The sequence below is a fragment of the Fundulus heteroclitus genome, chromosome 14, assembly GCF_011125445.2.
Source record: "Fundulus heteroclitus isolate FHET01 chromosome 14, MU-UCD_Fhet_4.1, whole genome shotgun sequence".
NCBI lineage: Eukaryota > Metazoa > Chordata > Actinopteri > Cyprinodontiformes > Fundulidae > Fundulus > Fundulus heteroclitus.
This window is the reverse complement of record NC_046374.1, coordinates 14345118-14357879: the sequence shown is the minus strand read 5'-3', so window position 1 is coordinate 14357879 and position 12762 is coordinate 14345118. Positions and strand designations below refer to the sequence as shown.

General features: G+C 38.9%; 1 protein-coding gene across 2 annotated transcripts in view; it reads left to right on the top strand.

Annotated features, from left to right (window-relative positions):
* The window catches only part of tesk1 (testis associated actin remodelling kinase 1), a 42979-nt gene that overhangs the window by 25495 nt on the left and 4722 nt on the right, over positions 1–12762 (top strand). For both annotated transcript variants that reach the window (XM_012853964.3, XM_036146338.1), the window contains exons 5-8: positions 448–594; positions 2310–2392; positions 9141–9231; positions 11251–11334. In XM_012853964.3, coding sequence (XP_012709418.2) covers positions 448–594; positions 2310–2392; positions 9141–9231; positions 11251–11334 — 405 coding nt within the window. The remainder of the gene's footprint in view (positions 1–447; positions 595–2309; positions 2393–9140; positions 9232–11250; positions 11335–12762) is intronic.

The window sequence follows — 12762 nt, the reverse complement described above, 5'->3', positions numbered from 1 at the left end:
AAGGGGAAATTCAAGAAACCTTGTGATTCAGTTTATTTCAGAAACTAATTTCCTAATTCTGTATCTGGGGAGAGTTTTTTTTTTAATATTCAATAAATTAGATTTTATAACCTTTTTTGGAGTTTAGTTTACTGCAGACATCTAGTTTAAGTTGTTATAACCTCTGATTAGTTACCATCAGAATTCAAGGTAATTCAAACTTGTCCAGAAATAATAAAAAAAAAAAATTAAATTGAGTCTAAAATAAGTTGACACTAACGGGTAATTTTTTAATAGACCGAAGTGATAGTTTTTCACCAGGAGTCCCACTTTCTCTTAGTAGGGGTAATGCAGGGACTGTTCACATTGAAGGTCCAGAGGAAGGGTGCTAAAATCTGCCGGCTACACTTGCTGCATCCAAAATGAACCCGTTTGTTGTCGTTGCATCTTTTTTCTGTGGTGGCCCAGTACATCAACGGCGGTAACCTGGAGCAGCTGTTGAGCAGCGACGTGTACCTGTCATGGACCGTGCGGCTCAGCCTGGCTCTGGACATCGCCCGCGGTCTGAAGTACCTGCACAGCAAGGGCGTCTTCCACAGGGACCTCACCTCTAAGGTTAGCATCAACACAAAGGTTGGAATGCATGTGTTATGGTTGATGCATGCAGCATGCCACAGGTGCACATGTGCATGTATGAAAATATGGCTTAATATGTATGGCAGAGAGGTTTATGGCATAATCTCAAACACTCCAGTCACTGTAGGCAACGTTGTTTGGGCTTTAACGATAGTCGGCCGGATACCCTGCAAAGTTATCTATCCTTTGAACTTTCACAGACAAGCACAGACCTTCAATAGTGTTTTTATTTTGTTGGGATTTTATTTGGTAGACCAACACACGCTAGGCCATGAACATATAGTAGACGTCAAATGGTAATCTTTTTAAAAATGAAAATGTGTGGCAGCCATTCCAGGAGGGAAACCCAGACATCCTCCTCTTTTCTCTATCTTATTCTGGTTGATCCCTCAGTGACCAGGAGGTGTAAACAGAGTCCTCCAGTGTAATGTGGTTCTGCCTCGGCATCTCCTCCTGGTGAGATCTACCTAGAGACCCTCCAAAGGGAGGCGCTCAGGATGCATCCTAATCAGGTGCCTTAACTGAGTCCTTTTGGACGCCAAGGAGCACCGGCTCTACTTCAAGCTCCCTCCGGATGTCGCAGCGCCGTACTACTTCAAGGCTGAGCCCGGCCATCCAATGCAAGAGCTCATTTCAGCTAATTGCATAAAAGCTCATTCTTTCTGTCATGATCCAGATCTCATGGCCTGAGTGATTACTTTGTAGATGCACATTTTGTTGCAGTAACGGCTCTAAGTGTTTCAGGGTATGTCTCTTGCATCTTTTCACATCTAGAGAGTAATCTTTGGCCATCGTTCATTAAAGAACACGTTTTTAAAAAAAAATTTTAAACCAATTTATGTTTGTGCTTGGATTGGTCCATTCATGAACATGCTGTATATTTAGAGTGGTTGACCTGTCCACTGTCACGGTTTTAGCTCACTTTTCCCATCAACTCTAACCTGTTTCCCTGTCCCTGCTGAAGAAAAGCTTCCCCACATCATCTTACTGCCACCCCCATGTTCCACCTCAGTGTATATAAGAGGTGTTTGGCATTCCCCTACATGGCAACTTAGATCTTTAGGTGACAATACTTGCTCCAAATCGGGGGACGCTGCCAGTTTGTTCGATTAAATAGATTTCACTCCCTGTTGCTTAAGTGGGTTAAAAATCTTTTTTTTTTTTTCCCCCCCTATGCCTACAGTTTTAAAATGTATGCTGATCTTTTTTTGTAAGAAATTTTGTATTACTATGTTGTTTTTTTGAAAAATGTTTGTGTGTGTGTGCATCTTCCAGGTGTATATTTGGAAATGTTTTTATTGATGCAAGGCACTTTGTGCTTGAAATGTGCTAAATACTCTTTGGTGTGACTCTATTTACTTTCTTAGGATGACGTGGGTTTTTTTTATTTTTTTTTAGCATTATCAGTGTAGATGAGGATAAATATAAATGCACCACACACTTGAAAATATTTTTGTGTGCAATAAATAATGAAAAACGACATCTTTTATTGTTTCCCCAACGATGCCCTGCTTTGTGTTTGCCTGTCACATAAAATCCCAGTAAATTACACTGCATTACATTTATAGGTCTGACACCTAATACCATTGACTGCGTCGTCTTGCGTCTCTACAGATGTGGTCGTGCTTTCTGTGTGTTGAATGTGAAAGATTAGATGGCGACCTGTGTTTGTGACCTCTGACCTCTGTGTGCAGAACTGCCTGGTGCGCTTGGAGGGCGGCGTGTGCTCCGCCGTGGTGGGAGACTTTGGCCTGGCTGAGAAAATCCCAGATTACAGGTCAGTTCATAAAAATCTATCCATCTATAAACATCCTCTGATTAGATAAGTCAGGCTCCATAAATCACATTCCTTCGCTTGTCTCTTTGTCCCGTATGGGTCAGGCCATATCGCTGAAATATTTTCACACAACTTCTCCTTTTTTTTTTTTTTTTTTTTCTCCCCTTATGGACACATTCAGATGAGACATAGTTGCGCGCAGACACATTTAATCACTCTCTTTAGTTTTTAATGGTATGCAGACACGAGACGCCTCCTCCAAATAGTGCGGTTTGACCCCCGTTGTCTATTTGTGCAACAATTAAAAGAACGAGCAGACGGTAAATATTGACGGCTCCTATGAGCCAAGCTGCAGAATATTAATGACGCCCAACAAGCTCACAGCTCTGCTGCTCTCATCACACCACCCGTTCCTGTGTTTGCAGCTGCATTTAATCACATTTGTGCGGCGCATGTAATTTATAGTCGTTCCGCATTGTATGACAAGAAGTTTTATTTTCTTTTAGGGCTTTTTTTTTTTTTTTTTTTTATTATCCCCCTGGTGACTTCATGTCTCCTGGTTTGAGATCAGATTTGTACTGAGCAAACAGAATTACCGCAATGTGGAAACATTTTTTTATTTCAGGGAGCAGAAAACTCCTTTTAATTCAAAACGCAGCTTGTAAAATAAATCTCTTGGCTACAGTTATAAGAGTTTGAATGTGTCCAAAGATTCCCCCGGGTTTATGTAAAGTCTCTATTTTAGAAAATGATGTTTGCCTATTACTAGGGTCATATGTAGAAAGAATTATATTTAAGCCCTGTGACTGAAGCACTAAATCCAACCGTGTTTCTGACATTGAGCAAGTAGAAGCTGCATAGGAAAGCTGATTCTGGAGAAGCTGCAGTCCCATTGTTGGAAAAATACATTTTATAGTAGTTGGAGTTCCACGGGTTAGTTTCAGCTCTGGTTTACGTTTGTGAAGCTGATTCTAATGCTGAGTTTTTATTTTAGTTATATTTTCTGTCAAAGAGCTGTTTACGCCTAAAGAAACTTGGTCATCCTTGTCCTGAACGTTGGTCATTCTCATACTTTGCCTCATCACATCCATAGTTGTCCTTGCTCTCAGTAGTCATCCTCAGTCATAGCTCCTCCTCATGGTTACCTTCATCATTCTCCTCAATTCAGTCCTCATCCTCATGTCTGTCCTGATCCTCGGTTATTGTCCCCTCATTTCCTTAGTCTTGAAAATCTTATCCCCCGTATCCTCGTTCTCATTACCATTTTTCATGTGGTCATCCCCACAAACCTCATTGTTCTGATCCTAGACATTCTCATTGAGATCAGAATTACAAAAGCAGTGAGAATTACAGTTAATCTCCCTCCAGTCGTCCTCTCTGTCGTCTTTGTTGTCGTCCTCATTGACATCCTTGTCCAACTCATTATTTTACATTGCCCTGTTGCCCTTCTTGACCTTCAGTCTTCAACCTAGTCATCACTTGTGTCAACGTGAAAGCACTTGTTCCATGTTCTGGTGGTCCTTGTCGTTCTTCTCCCCCCTTTTTTTTGTTTTTTTTTGTTTTAATCATCCTTCTTGTTGTAGTTTTCTTCACCTTTAGGCACGGTCCTTGTCTCCGTCATCACCATGCTCTTGCTTGTCAACGCCGTCGTAGTCATAGCTTTGATTTAAACAAACTCCTATTGAGCTTCGTTTGTAGGAATATTTGCTTGCATGAATGGACTTAAACTGCATTTGTTTCTAATTGATCCCTGTTTTTTATCCCATTACAGAAAATGTCTTTATTGTGATTCAGCTGATAACAGTAGTTTTTAGTATTAAAACAGTTAACCTTTGACTGTTATAATGCAATGGCCTACTTGTCCACCTTATTTCAAATGTTGGAGTTAGTCTTGTGTTATAGAGGCCTAAGTTTATGTAAATGATACTTTCCTGAGAATCAATAAAGATAAAAAAAACCTGTTAACCCTAAAATAAAAAATAAAATAAAAAATTAAGTCTTCTCTAAACCATCTCCAGATTAGAGGGTTTTTTTTTTAGCCAACTTTGAGTTTTCTTCAAGCAGAGCCGTTGCTGTTACAAAGTTTAACTTGTTGGCTTTATGTACCATAGGAAAGGAAATAGGTAGTCAGTGCAAAGTTATCAGCTTTACAGGCTTTAGTCAAATTTCACTTAAAAGTTGAACTCTATAAAGCTACTCTACAGGAATAAGAGGCAGGACGGTAAAAGCTTTAACAAGCACACATCGGCAAAGAAGAATTTGGAAGCTGTTCAATATTAAACAAACAGATATTTTTTAATTATTTGAATAATTTCATAAAGGGCTAGCCTACGGGTGTAAACCTGCAGGGTTGTGTCTTTTAAGTTCTTCCTTTCTTTAGCTCTGCAGAGTTTGAGCAGAGACCCCTGCAGCCTGCTTGGGCTCCCTCTGGTTCTGCCGAGCCACCGTTTGTTTTCACAAGTGTGCCCCACCGTCAGGCGAGGGGGGGGGGGGTATAACTTTCTCAGTTATAATTCTTTCCTAGTGACCTCTGCGTGCATCACCTTGTAAATGTGGAGGGAGAAGAGAAACTGAGCTGATATTTTCCAAATGTGTGGCCTCGGTCTACTCTCAATGGCTGCCACTGTTTGCTTTCGCATACTTGTGCCTCTGTTTGCTCCGAAGTGTGTTTTTTAACAGCAGCTGGTGGATTGTGCCGCTGTCATCCCCGAGGTCGTGTTTGCTTTTCATTTGAACTCAAACACAGTTGTCCTGTGGCAGAGCACACAAACAGAGCGGACGTCGCAGTCGTGTTGTCTGTCTGCAAATGGCATGGAGTGGAGAAGGAATGAGGGAAGCAATGGAGATGATTGAAGTGTGTGTGGGGGGGGGGTTAGGAAAAGCTCCAAATATGGTCAAACTATTCCAGTCCCCCTGCTGCTCTCCTTGCCGTCCCTCTGGTCTTTTTTATTTTTATTCCAACTTTTACTCGTTTGAGCTCTCAGCCCGTCTCCTTCTGTCTTCTGTGCATTCTGGCTTCTGCCAGTCCACTTCTCCAAATGGTGTTTACACCGGGAGCTGTGACCGTCTCTGCTCTTGTTTTGGATTTTCTGCTACATCATAACCCACAGTGGCAGATGGAAATAGAACAGGGAGGAAGTATCTGCCAGCAGGAGGCGGGGGGAAGATTCTGTTTGCTCATGTGGGCATGTGTGTATGCGCAAGGTCGATGTGATTGCATTCTTTGGTTCCTTCCTTTTTTTTTTTTTTTTTAATTCTGCTTAAGTTGCACAACAATATCGCTACACAACTGAAGATACTGTGGTTTCTTAGACACAGAGGAAGTGCTGGCAAAAACACAAACACACTGAGGAGAGCTTCACCTCAGAAAACCTCTCTTCACTTGCCTCTTTGTTTATCAGACTGAGCGTTTGCTGCAGGTTTGGCCTTACAAGTCCCACAGTTTCAGGTTAGTTGCTGCTTTCCAGCAAATCACAGGCTGCTGAGGTTCATTGCTCTATTTCTGATCTTGAGGATGAAGAGTGTGTAAGGTTTTATCTTAAGCACACATGCATCCAGGTACTGGTAAATTTAGAATCTAATTATAAATGAATACTTCTTAAATCTCACTTCAGAATTTCCGATTAAACTCAACATAAAGCATTTTTTTTTTTTTTTTTTTTTACAATAAAAGTAGAGGTTTGCATTTACTAGGATTACTATGTCTTTTAAATAGTTGGTGCCTTTCTGTGCTTCTGATTAACTTAGAACTGGTGCAACTGGGTCAGGTGCACCTCCATTAACTCCAATGTTCTGTCAGGAGAAATGGGCCAAAACTTTTGCCAACTATTGTGAGAGTCTCAATGATGGGATGTGTATGTAAACTTCTGAATCTGGAGAAGGTTAACCAATGTAAAAAATTAACTGCAAATTAAATGATTTGGGAAATCATAGCTGACCCAACCTAGATCATTTTATCTGGATTTAATGACAGTGTGAAGTAAACGCTGCCTTTTAATGCTGCATTCAAATGTCTGATTTTAACTCTCATGCTGCTCTGCGTGAGTATACTTACACTTAAATTATATGTTGTGCAATAAATACAGACACCTAATTATACATTTTAGTCCAAATGTGGGAGATGTTTCTGCCACACACAGTAAATGGGCATCATCTGGATGATGCTTGTTGTTTTCAGTCTAGGTACATTGTTGGCTCTGCAATGCCTTAAAAAGATTTAAGAGCTTCAAATTTTTTTTTATTTTTATTTATTTTTATTTTTTACAACCACAAACCTCTGTGTGTTGTGGGTCAAGTCAATCCAATATTTATAACTCTTTGGCTGGCATGCAAAACACTGCACCTCGCCCTAAACGCGCCCTCCCCACAGTGAAACATGGTGGTGGCAGCACCATGCTGTGGGAAGGCTCAGCCAACACAAGGAAGCTTTTCAGAGTTGATGGAGAGATGGATGGTGCTAATGGGGGGGACTGTCAGAGACTGTGGTGAGTATGAAGGGCAACACCAAATAATGTGGCCCCCAGAATGTGTAAACTATCCTTTCCTCAATAATTACTGGGCTTTAAAAAAAGCTCAGGATCTGCTCTACAAGCCTAATCCACAGAACTCCTGTGTACTTGGTCTTGTGATGTTTGTATTAAACTCTTCATAATGCCAAATGCACACAAGTCTGCACACACTTCTGTGCCTGAATACATGCCACACGCTCACACTCTTATATTTTTCACTCAGCTGAACCACAGCGCTAAACTCGGATGTACAATTTTCTCCACACTCCACAGTGGTGGACTATAATGCGCTGGTTTGTCAACCATCACCCAGTTACCGCCTTTGCAGTAATGCGGATGGTAGAGCAGACTGGGGGGTACGGATTTTAAATGGTTGGATTAACTATTTCAGTTTAGCAGCCTGTTGAGTTATTCTGCCAGTGAGTGGCAGAGAAGGTTGCCAAGCATCGGGTGTGTCCCATTTCAGACGCTGGACCCAGAATCTTGCCAAACTTAAAAATATTCTCTTCAGAAGTGACACTGAAAAATAAATCCGTGCATTTTCAGTCTTAGTTTTGTTTTTATAGATGAAGTCGCTACTGCTGACATTACTTGCTATTGTTTTCTTCTTTATAATAGAAAGTACTCCTGTATCAGTGCATGTCTCTGCTCCGCCTTCCCAAACCCCCAGTGGGTCGGGGCAAATAGCCGTTTAACTGAGCCTGGTTCTGCTGGAGGTTTCTTCCTGTTAAAGCAAAGATTTCCTTTCTGCTGTTGCCAAATATATGCTCCGTATGAGGGATTGCTGCAATGCTAATGACACCATAATCTCACCTGTCCATTGTCACTACTGCTCATCCAGGAGACCTGAATGCTTAAAGTTGGTGATTTGACTCCATTGGAGTTTCCTGAAATGGAAAAACAATTTATTTAAAAAAATCCTTTAAATTGCCTTTTTAAAAAGAATCCTTTAAAATAAATGTAAATGATAAACTGGGCTGGACTGCATTGTGATGCATTTAATTGATTTTGAATCTGTATAGCTGGGTTGAATTGAATATCGACTTCTATAAATAAACTGAGATCTGTTTTATTTTGTGTAAAGTGCTTTGATACGATTGTTGTTGTGAATCTGTTTTTATAAATAAATTCATGTTTAGATAGAAACCTTAGAACAAATGTGTTATCCTCTTAAAATACTAATTAGCACCACAACAGCTAACGTATCCCACTGCTGTTCGAGCTTTCACCTGCAGTTCGGGTGAAACATGATTTCCTGTAGGTGTCCAGATGGCCTTTATTTCCCCTTATGTAAAATTTGCAATGGAAGAATATTTATAATTAACAGATGTTAGTTGCAGTCAGGTTTATAAAAACTGAAGTGGAAGATATCAGATTCCCTGGTCTGGCAGATGGTCAGAATCAAACATGAACTGAAAACAAAAGCTGCAAGTCATCATATTCAAAAAAGTTAAAACTTGACATTTTTACTATGCCCAGTCTTAGAACGATGTTTGAACTGTCATACTCTTATTTATCTGATACTTTAATTTCTTCACTTGCTTTTCTTTTCCCTTGTTTAACCTTTTCTTTTGTTTAAAGTACCTAATTTTAAACCAAAACACTTGTTTTACATTCCTACGTTTACTCCAAAATCCTTGGAAGCAAATCTAAACAGACTGTCTTAAGGTAAATCAGATACCTTTTGAGAGCTGCCTCACCACAGGGCCCTCGTATATAAACCTTGCTTATTCACAAAATGGGACCTGAAACATGCGTACGTCACTTTCCAGGCAAAAGTTGGGGTCTATTAAAAACTTGATTGGGGGGGTGTGTGAAAGGGGTGAATTGCAGCCACACTGTATCATGATTTGAGATGTTCAATTTCACTCCATAGCAGACTTTAATCACAGAATGACTTCCTCATAAGCATTCAAAACAGCAGTGTTTCATCTTTGCACTGGTGACGAATAACTGCACCTTTCTGGGGAAAAAAAGAAAATTAAATGTTAATTTTCTGTCTCAAATCAAAGTCGGCACAACACTTTATCGGGGTTTCTACCATCACATTCCTCTCCTGATGACCACCAGATTAACAGATCATTCTTTATCATCCAGGGGGTGGGAGCAGGGTCTCTTATTTATCCTCAGAATGTCGATCTGGTGAACGTACACTTTTAGCATGGATTCATTGCAATGTTTTATAAATGAGTCCCCAGGAGACTTGGTAGTTTATTCTTCTCCTTTTTTCCTGTCTGCAGTGAGGAGGAAACCCAGGAGCGTTTGGCAGTTGTCGGCTCCCCCTACTGGATGGCCCCAGAGGTGCTCAGAGGAGAAGTGTACAATGAAAAGGTACAGACCTTCTTTACTGTCTTTTAGCTGCAGATTATTCCGAGAGTTCAATGTTGACTGTAGGTGTAATAAAAAAAAGATAGTAGTATAAACCGAGGAACTATGCAGTGAGGTAAAGCAATAAATGTTTAAATAATCTCTCATTGTTGCGAAGGCAAACGGGTTATGTAATGTGAATATTTCTTGGCAGACCTTGCTCTTTCCTTATTGTGGATCTTAGTGTTAATTCTCACTCAATATTGGGGTTTAAATTAGGATTACTGAGTCTGTGTTTCCAAATTGTTAGAGCTTAGAGGCAGTTTAGTTATTATTTTTTATTTATATATATATATATAGTATATATATAATATATAATATAGTACTATATATATATATATATATATATATCTATATATATATATATAGATATATTATATATATAGATATATATCTATATATACTATATATATATATATATATTATAATATTATATATATATATATATATATATATATATATAAATAAAAAAAAAAAAAAAAAAAAATAAGCAGATCTAAAGATGTGGCACTGAACCAATGGCAATCCGATCAGCCCTCCGGGTTGGCTGGTCATATTTTTGGATTTTGAATCATTTTTTTGCATAACTTTGGTTGATGCAAATTATATCAAATTTGGCCAGGTGGTGTGTTGTGGAATGAACGAAAATATTTGTCATGCTTTGTTTTTGTCAGTCTTTCGTATTAAAAAGTGTCCATTTTTGTTTTTTATTTGTAATCTTCGGGCTGTTGTATTCACAATTTTTTTATACAGTGCCTTTACAATCTGACTATATATATTTCTATTTTTTTATTTTTTGGCAACACTTAAAAATATGCCTACAATTGGTGGAAACCAATGAAACATTAAATTCTTATATACTGTAAATCTACCAGTATGTGGGGGGAGAAATGCAGACTAATACCTTTGCACAGAGAGATTTATCAGTACAATTCTGTTGGTGCTAATTTATATACACCAACCCACCTAAGAAACAGTTGCTAAAACTGGCATTAGGCATATCTGTTTATGGTTGGGACTATACTGGTTAATACTAGTTGATAAATGTCAGTCTTTTTAAAAAAGATTTTTTTGTTTACCAAGTGGAGTAACTTGTTTACAATGGTTGATTTAAAATCAATGTGTATACCATTTATGAAATACTCAAGCTTGTATAAAACCCACCTGTCCACCAAAACAAATGACTAGGTACAAATATAGCCTATTAAAACAACCATTAGCAAGAGAACATGGACTAACTTCAATATTTGTAGCTTTCTTACCTCAAAAGACATTATGCCTCTAAACAAAAGACCTGAGCAGTCGCAGCGGCAGATGCTTTTCCCCTTCTCCCATGCATAAAACTGTTATTTTGACTTCTCACCAGAGGGGGCAGACTTGTGCAAAAACTCTGAAACTTGTGCTATGCACGTGTGTTATGTGCATCCTGAGCCAGTGTCTGCATCATCAAAGATGTTATTGTGGTAACGCATAATGACAAAGCTTTCAGTTCTTTAAAGCCCCTGTATGTAAGATTTTCCACACTGGGGCACCGTCTATTGGTGTGGTAAATTAATTACGAGCGACCTCTCTGTTAAGCGCCTAATGACTATGGAAACCACAGAGTATCACAAATCTGACAATGTCAACATGTCCTCCATTCATTAGACACTGCTAATGGCCATGGTCATCGTATGAGATGGTTTTTGCCTTGTAAAGTCCGTGTTTTGGGTTAAGGTTAAGGAGCAAACTTTAACAAACCAATGCATTTCGGCTTGAGCACCCTAAAGAAAGCCACAAGCTGAAATGTGTTCTGTTAAAGTTTGCTCCTTAACCTTCAAGTGTTGCTGAAGTTTTCATCTACCAGGTTATTAGACTTTGACAGAATATGTATTTATATCTATTTTATTTTGCTAATTAAAAGCCAAATTAGCTACACACTGTCCCTTTAAACAAAACAATTTTTTTTTTTTTGGGACTTCTCACCTACTGCCGTCTCTGCAGGTGGACGTGTTCGCATACGGGATCATCTTGTGTGAGGTCATTGCAAGGATACAGGCCGACCCAGACATCCTGCCACGCACTGAGGTACGCATGCAGCTTTTCCTCACGTTATACATCTCATCCACATCCCATTTTAAATTAACACTGTTTATATCCATAACACAGATGATGCTTAGGTGGGCAGAAATGTTAACATGGTGTCATAATGACTTGCTGCTCCATTACTGAAGCTTCACCAGTAAAGTGGTGGACACATCTCTTGCAATATTTTCTCCGGTTGTTATCTTGGACAAACAGGAAGCTGACTCTCCTTTCTCAACAACGAATTTAAATACTGATAAAGGCCTCAAACTTGGTGTATGTGCTGCATGCAGCATCAACTTAGTGAGTGTGTGGTGGTGGGGGGGGGGGGGGGGGGTTTCGCTGACGACATAAATATTTAGAATTGGTTTTGAAGATGGTATTTAAACAGGAAACGTTGCAAAACCACATGTACCAGATAATCTCACGGAGAAATCTCATTTCTAAAAACATCAAATACTCAATGAGGTACTAAAGCACTTAATGAATTTCTCACAATTGTTGCATTTCATATGAACAATCTTTGCCTAGATTATACAGTAAAGTGCATTCAATAACCATGGTTGTGGACAAAGGCTTTGGCAGTGGTGCAAAAGTGGTCAGTTGCCTGCAGTTCTACAATTGGGTTCAAACGAAAAGTGCATTAAAGTGAAATGCAGCAGCATTTGAAAGTTCACCATTTCCAGGACCAGAAGCCTACTGAACAAGCATTTTCATGCAGAAAACCCACAGAGTGAGCTTAGAGGATTAGTTACCCTAAAGAAGGGCTGTCCAAACATTTATGTGGGCAAAAATCTTCAAGTAAAATGTACTTAGTAACCAAAAAATATATAATTTCAAAAATTTTAAGTATAAAAATTTAAACAAAATGGAAGGATGCAATATTTGAACTAAACAGTCAGATTTTCTGTAAAAAAAAAAAAAAAAAAAGTGAAGTCATTGTACATCCAAAATGTTTTGCACATTTGCCTAATTAAAAGATTGTCATACAATTTGCCAATACCTTTAAGGAAACACTGACCCAAATCCTGACAATAGAATGGTCAGTTTTTTCCAAACTCTCGCTGTATTCACCCAATTTTAATAAATGAAATGAAAGCAGATGTTGACGCACTGAAGCCTGCATTTGCGTACAAGTCAGCGAAACGATGTGATCTGTTTACTATAAAGATTGAGAATGTAAGAAAGGTCGTTGGTAAAAGATGAATACTTTGTGTTGTAGATAACAGTTCCGATTTTAAGAAGGCTTTAACTCGTCTGTAATAATTTTCCTCAATTAGATATATGTCTCTATCGGTATTAGCAATCTGTACTGGTGGGCCAAATCATTTCTGAATTGGGGGCTGCAAATGGCCCCCGGGCCAATATTTATAATGTAGGATTTTTAAGATGAAAATGAGTATTTTTCTACATTACAAAATAACTAGTTCA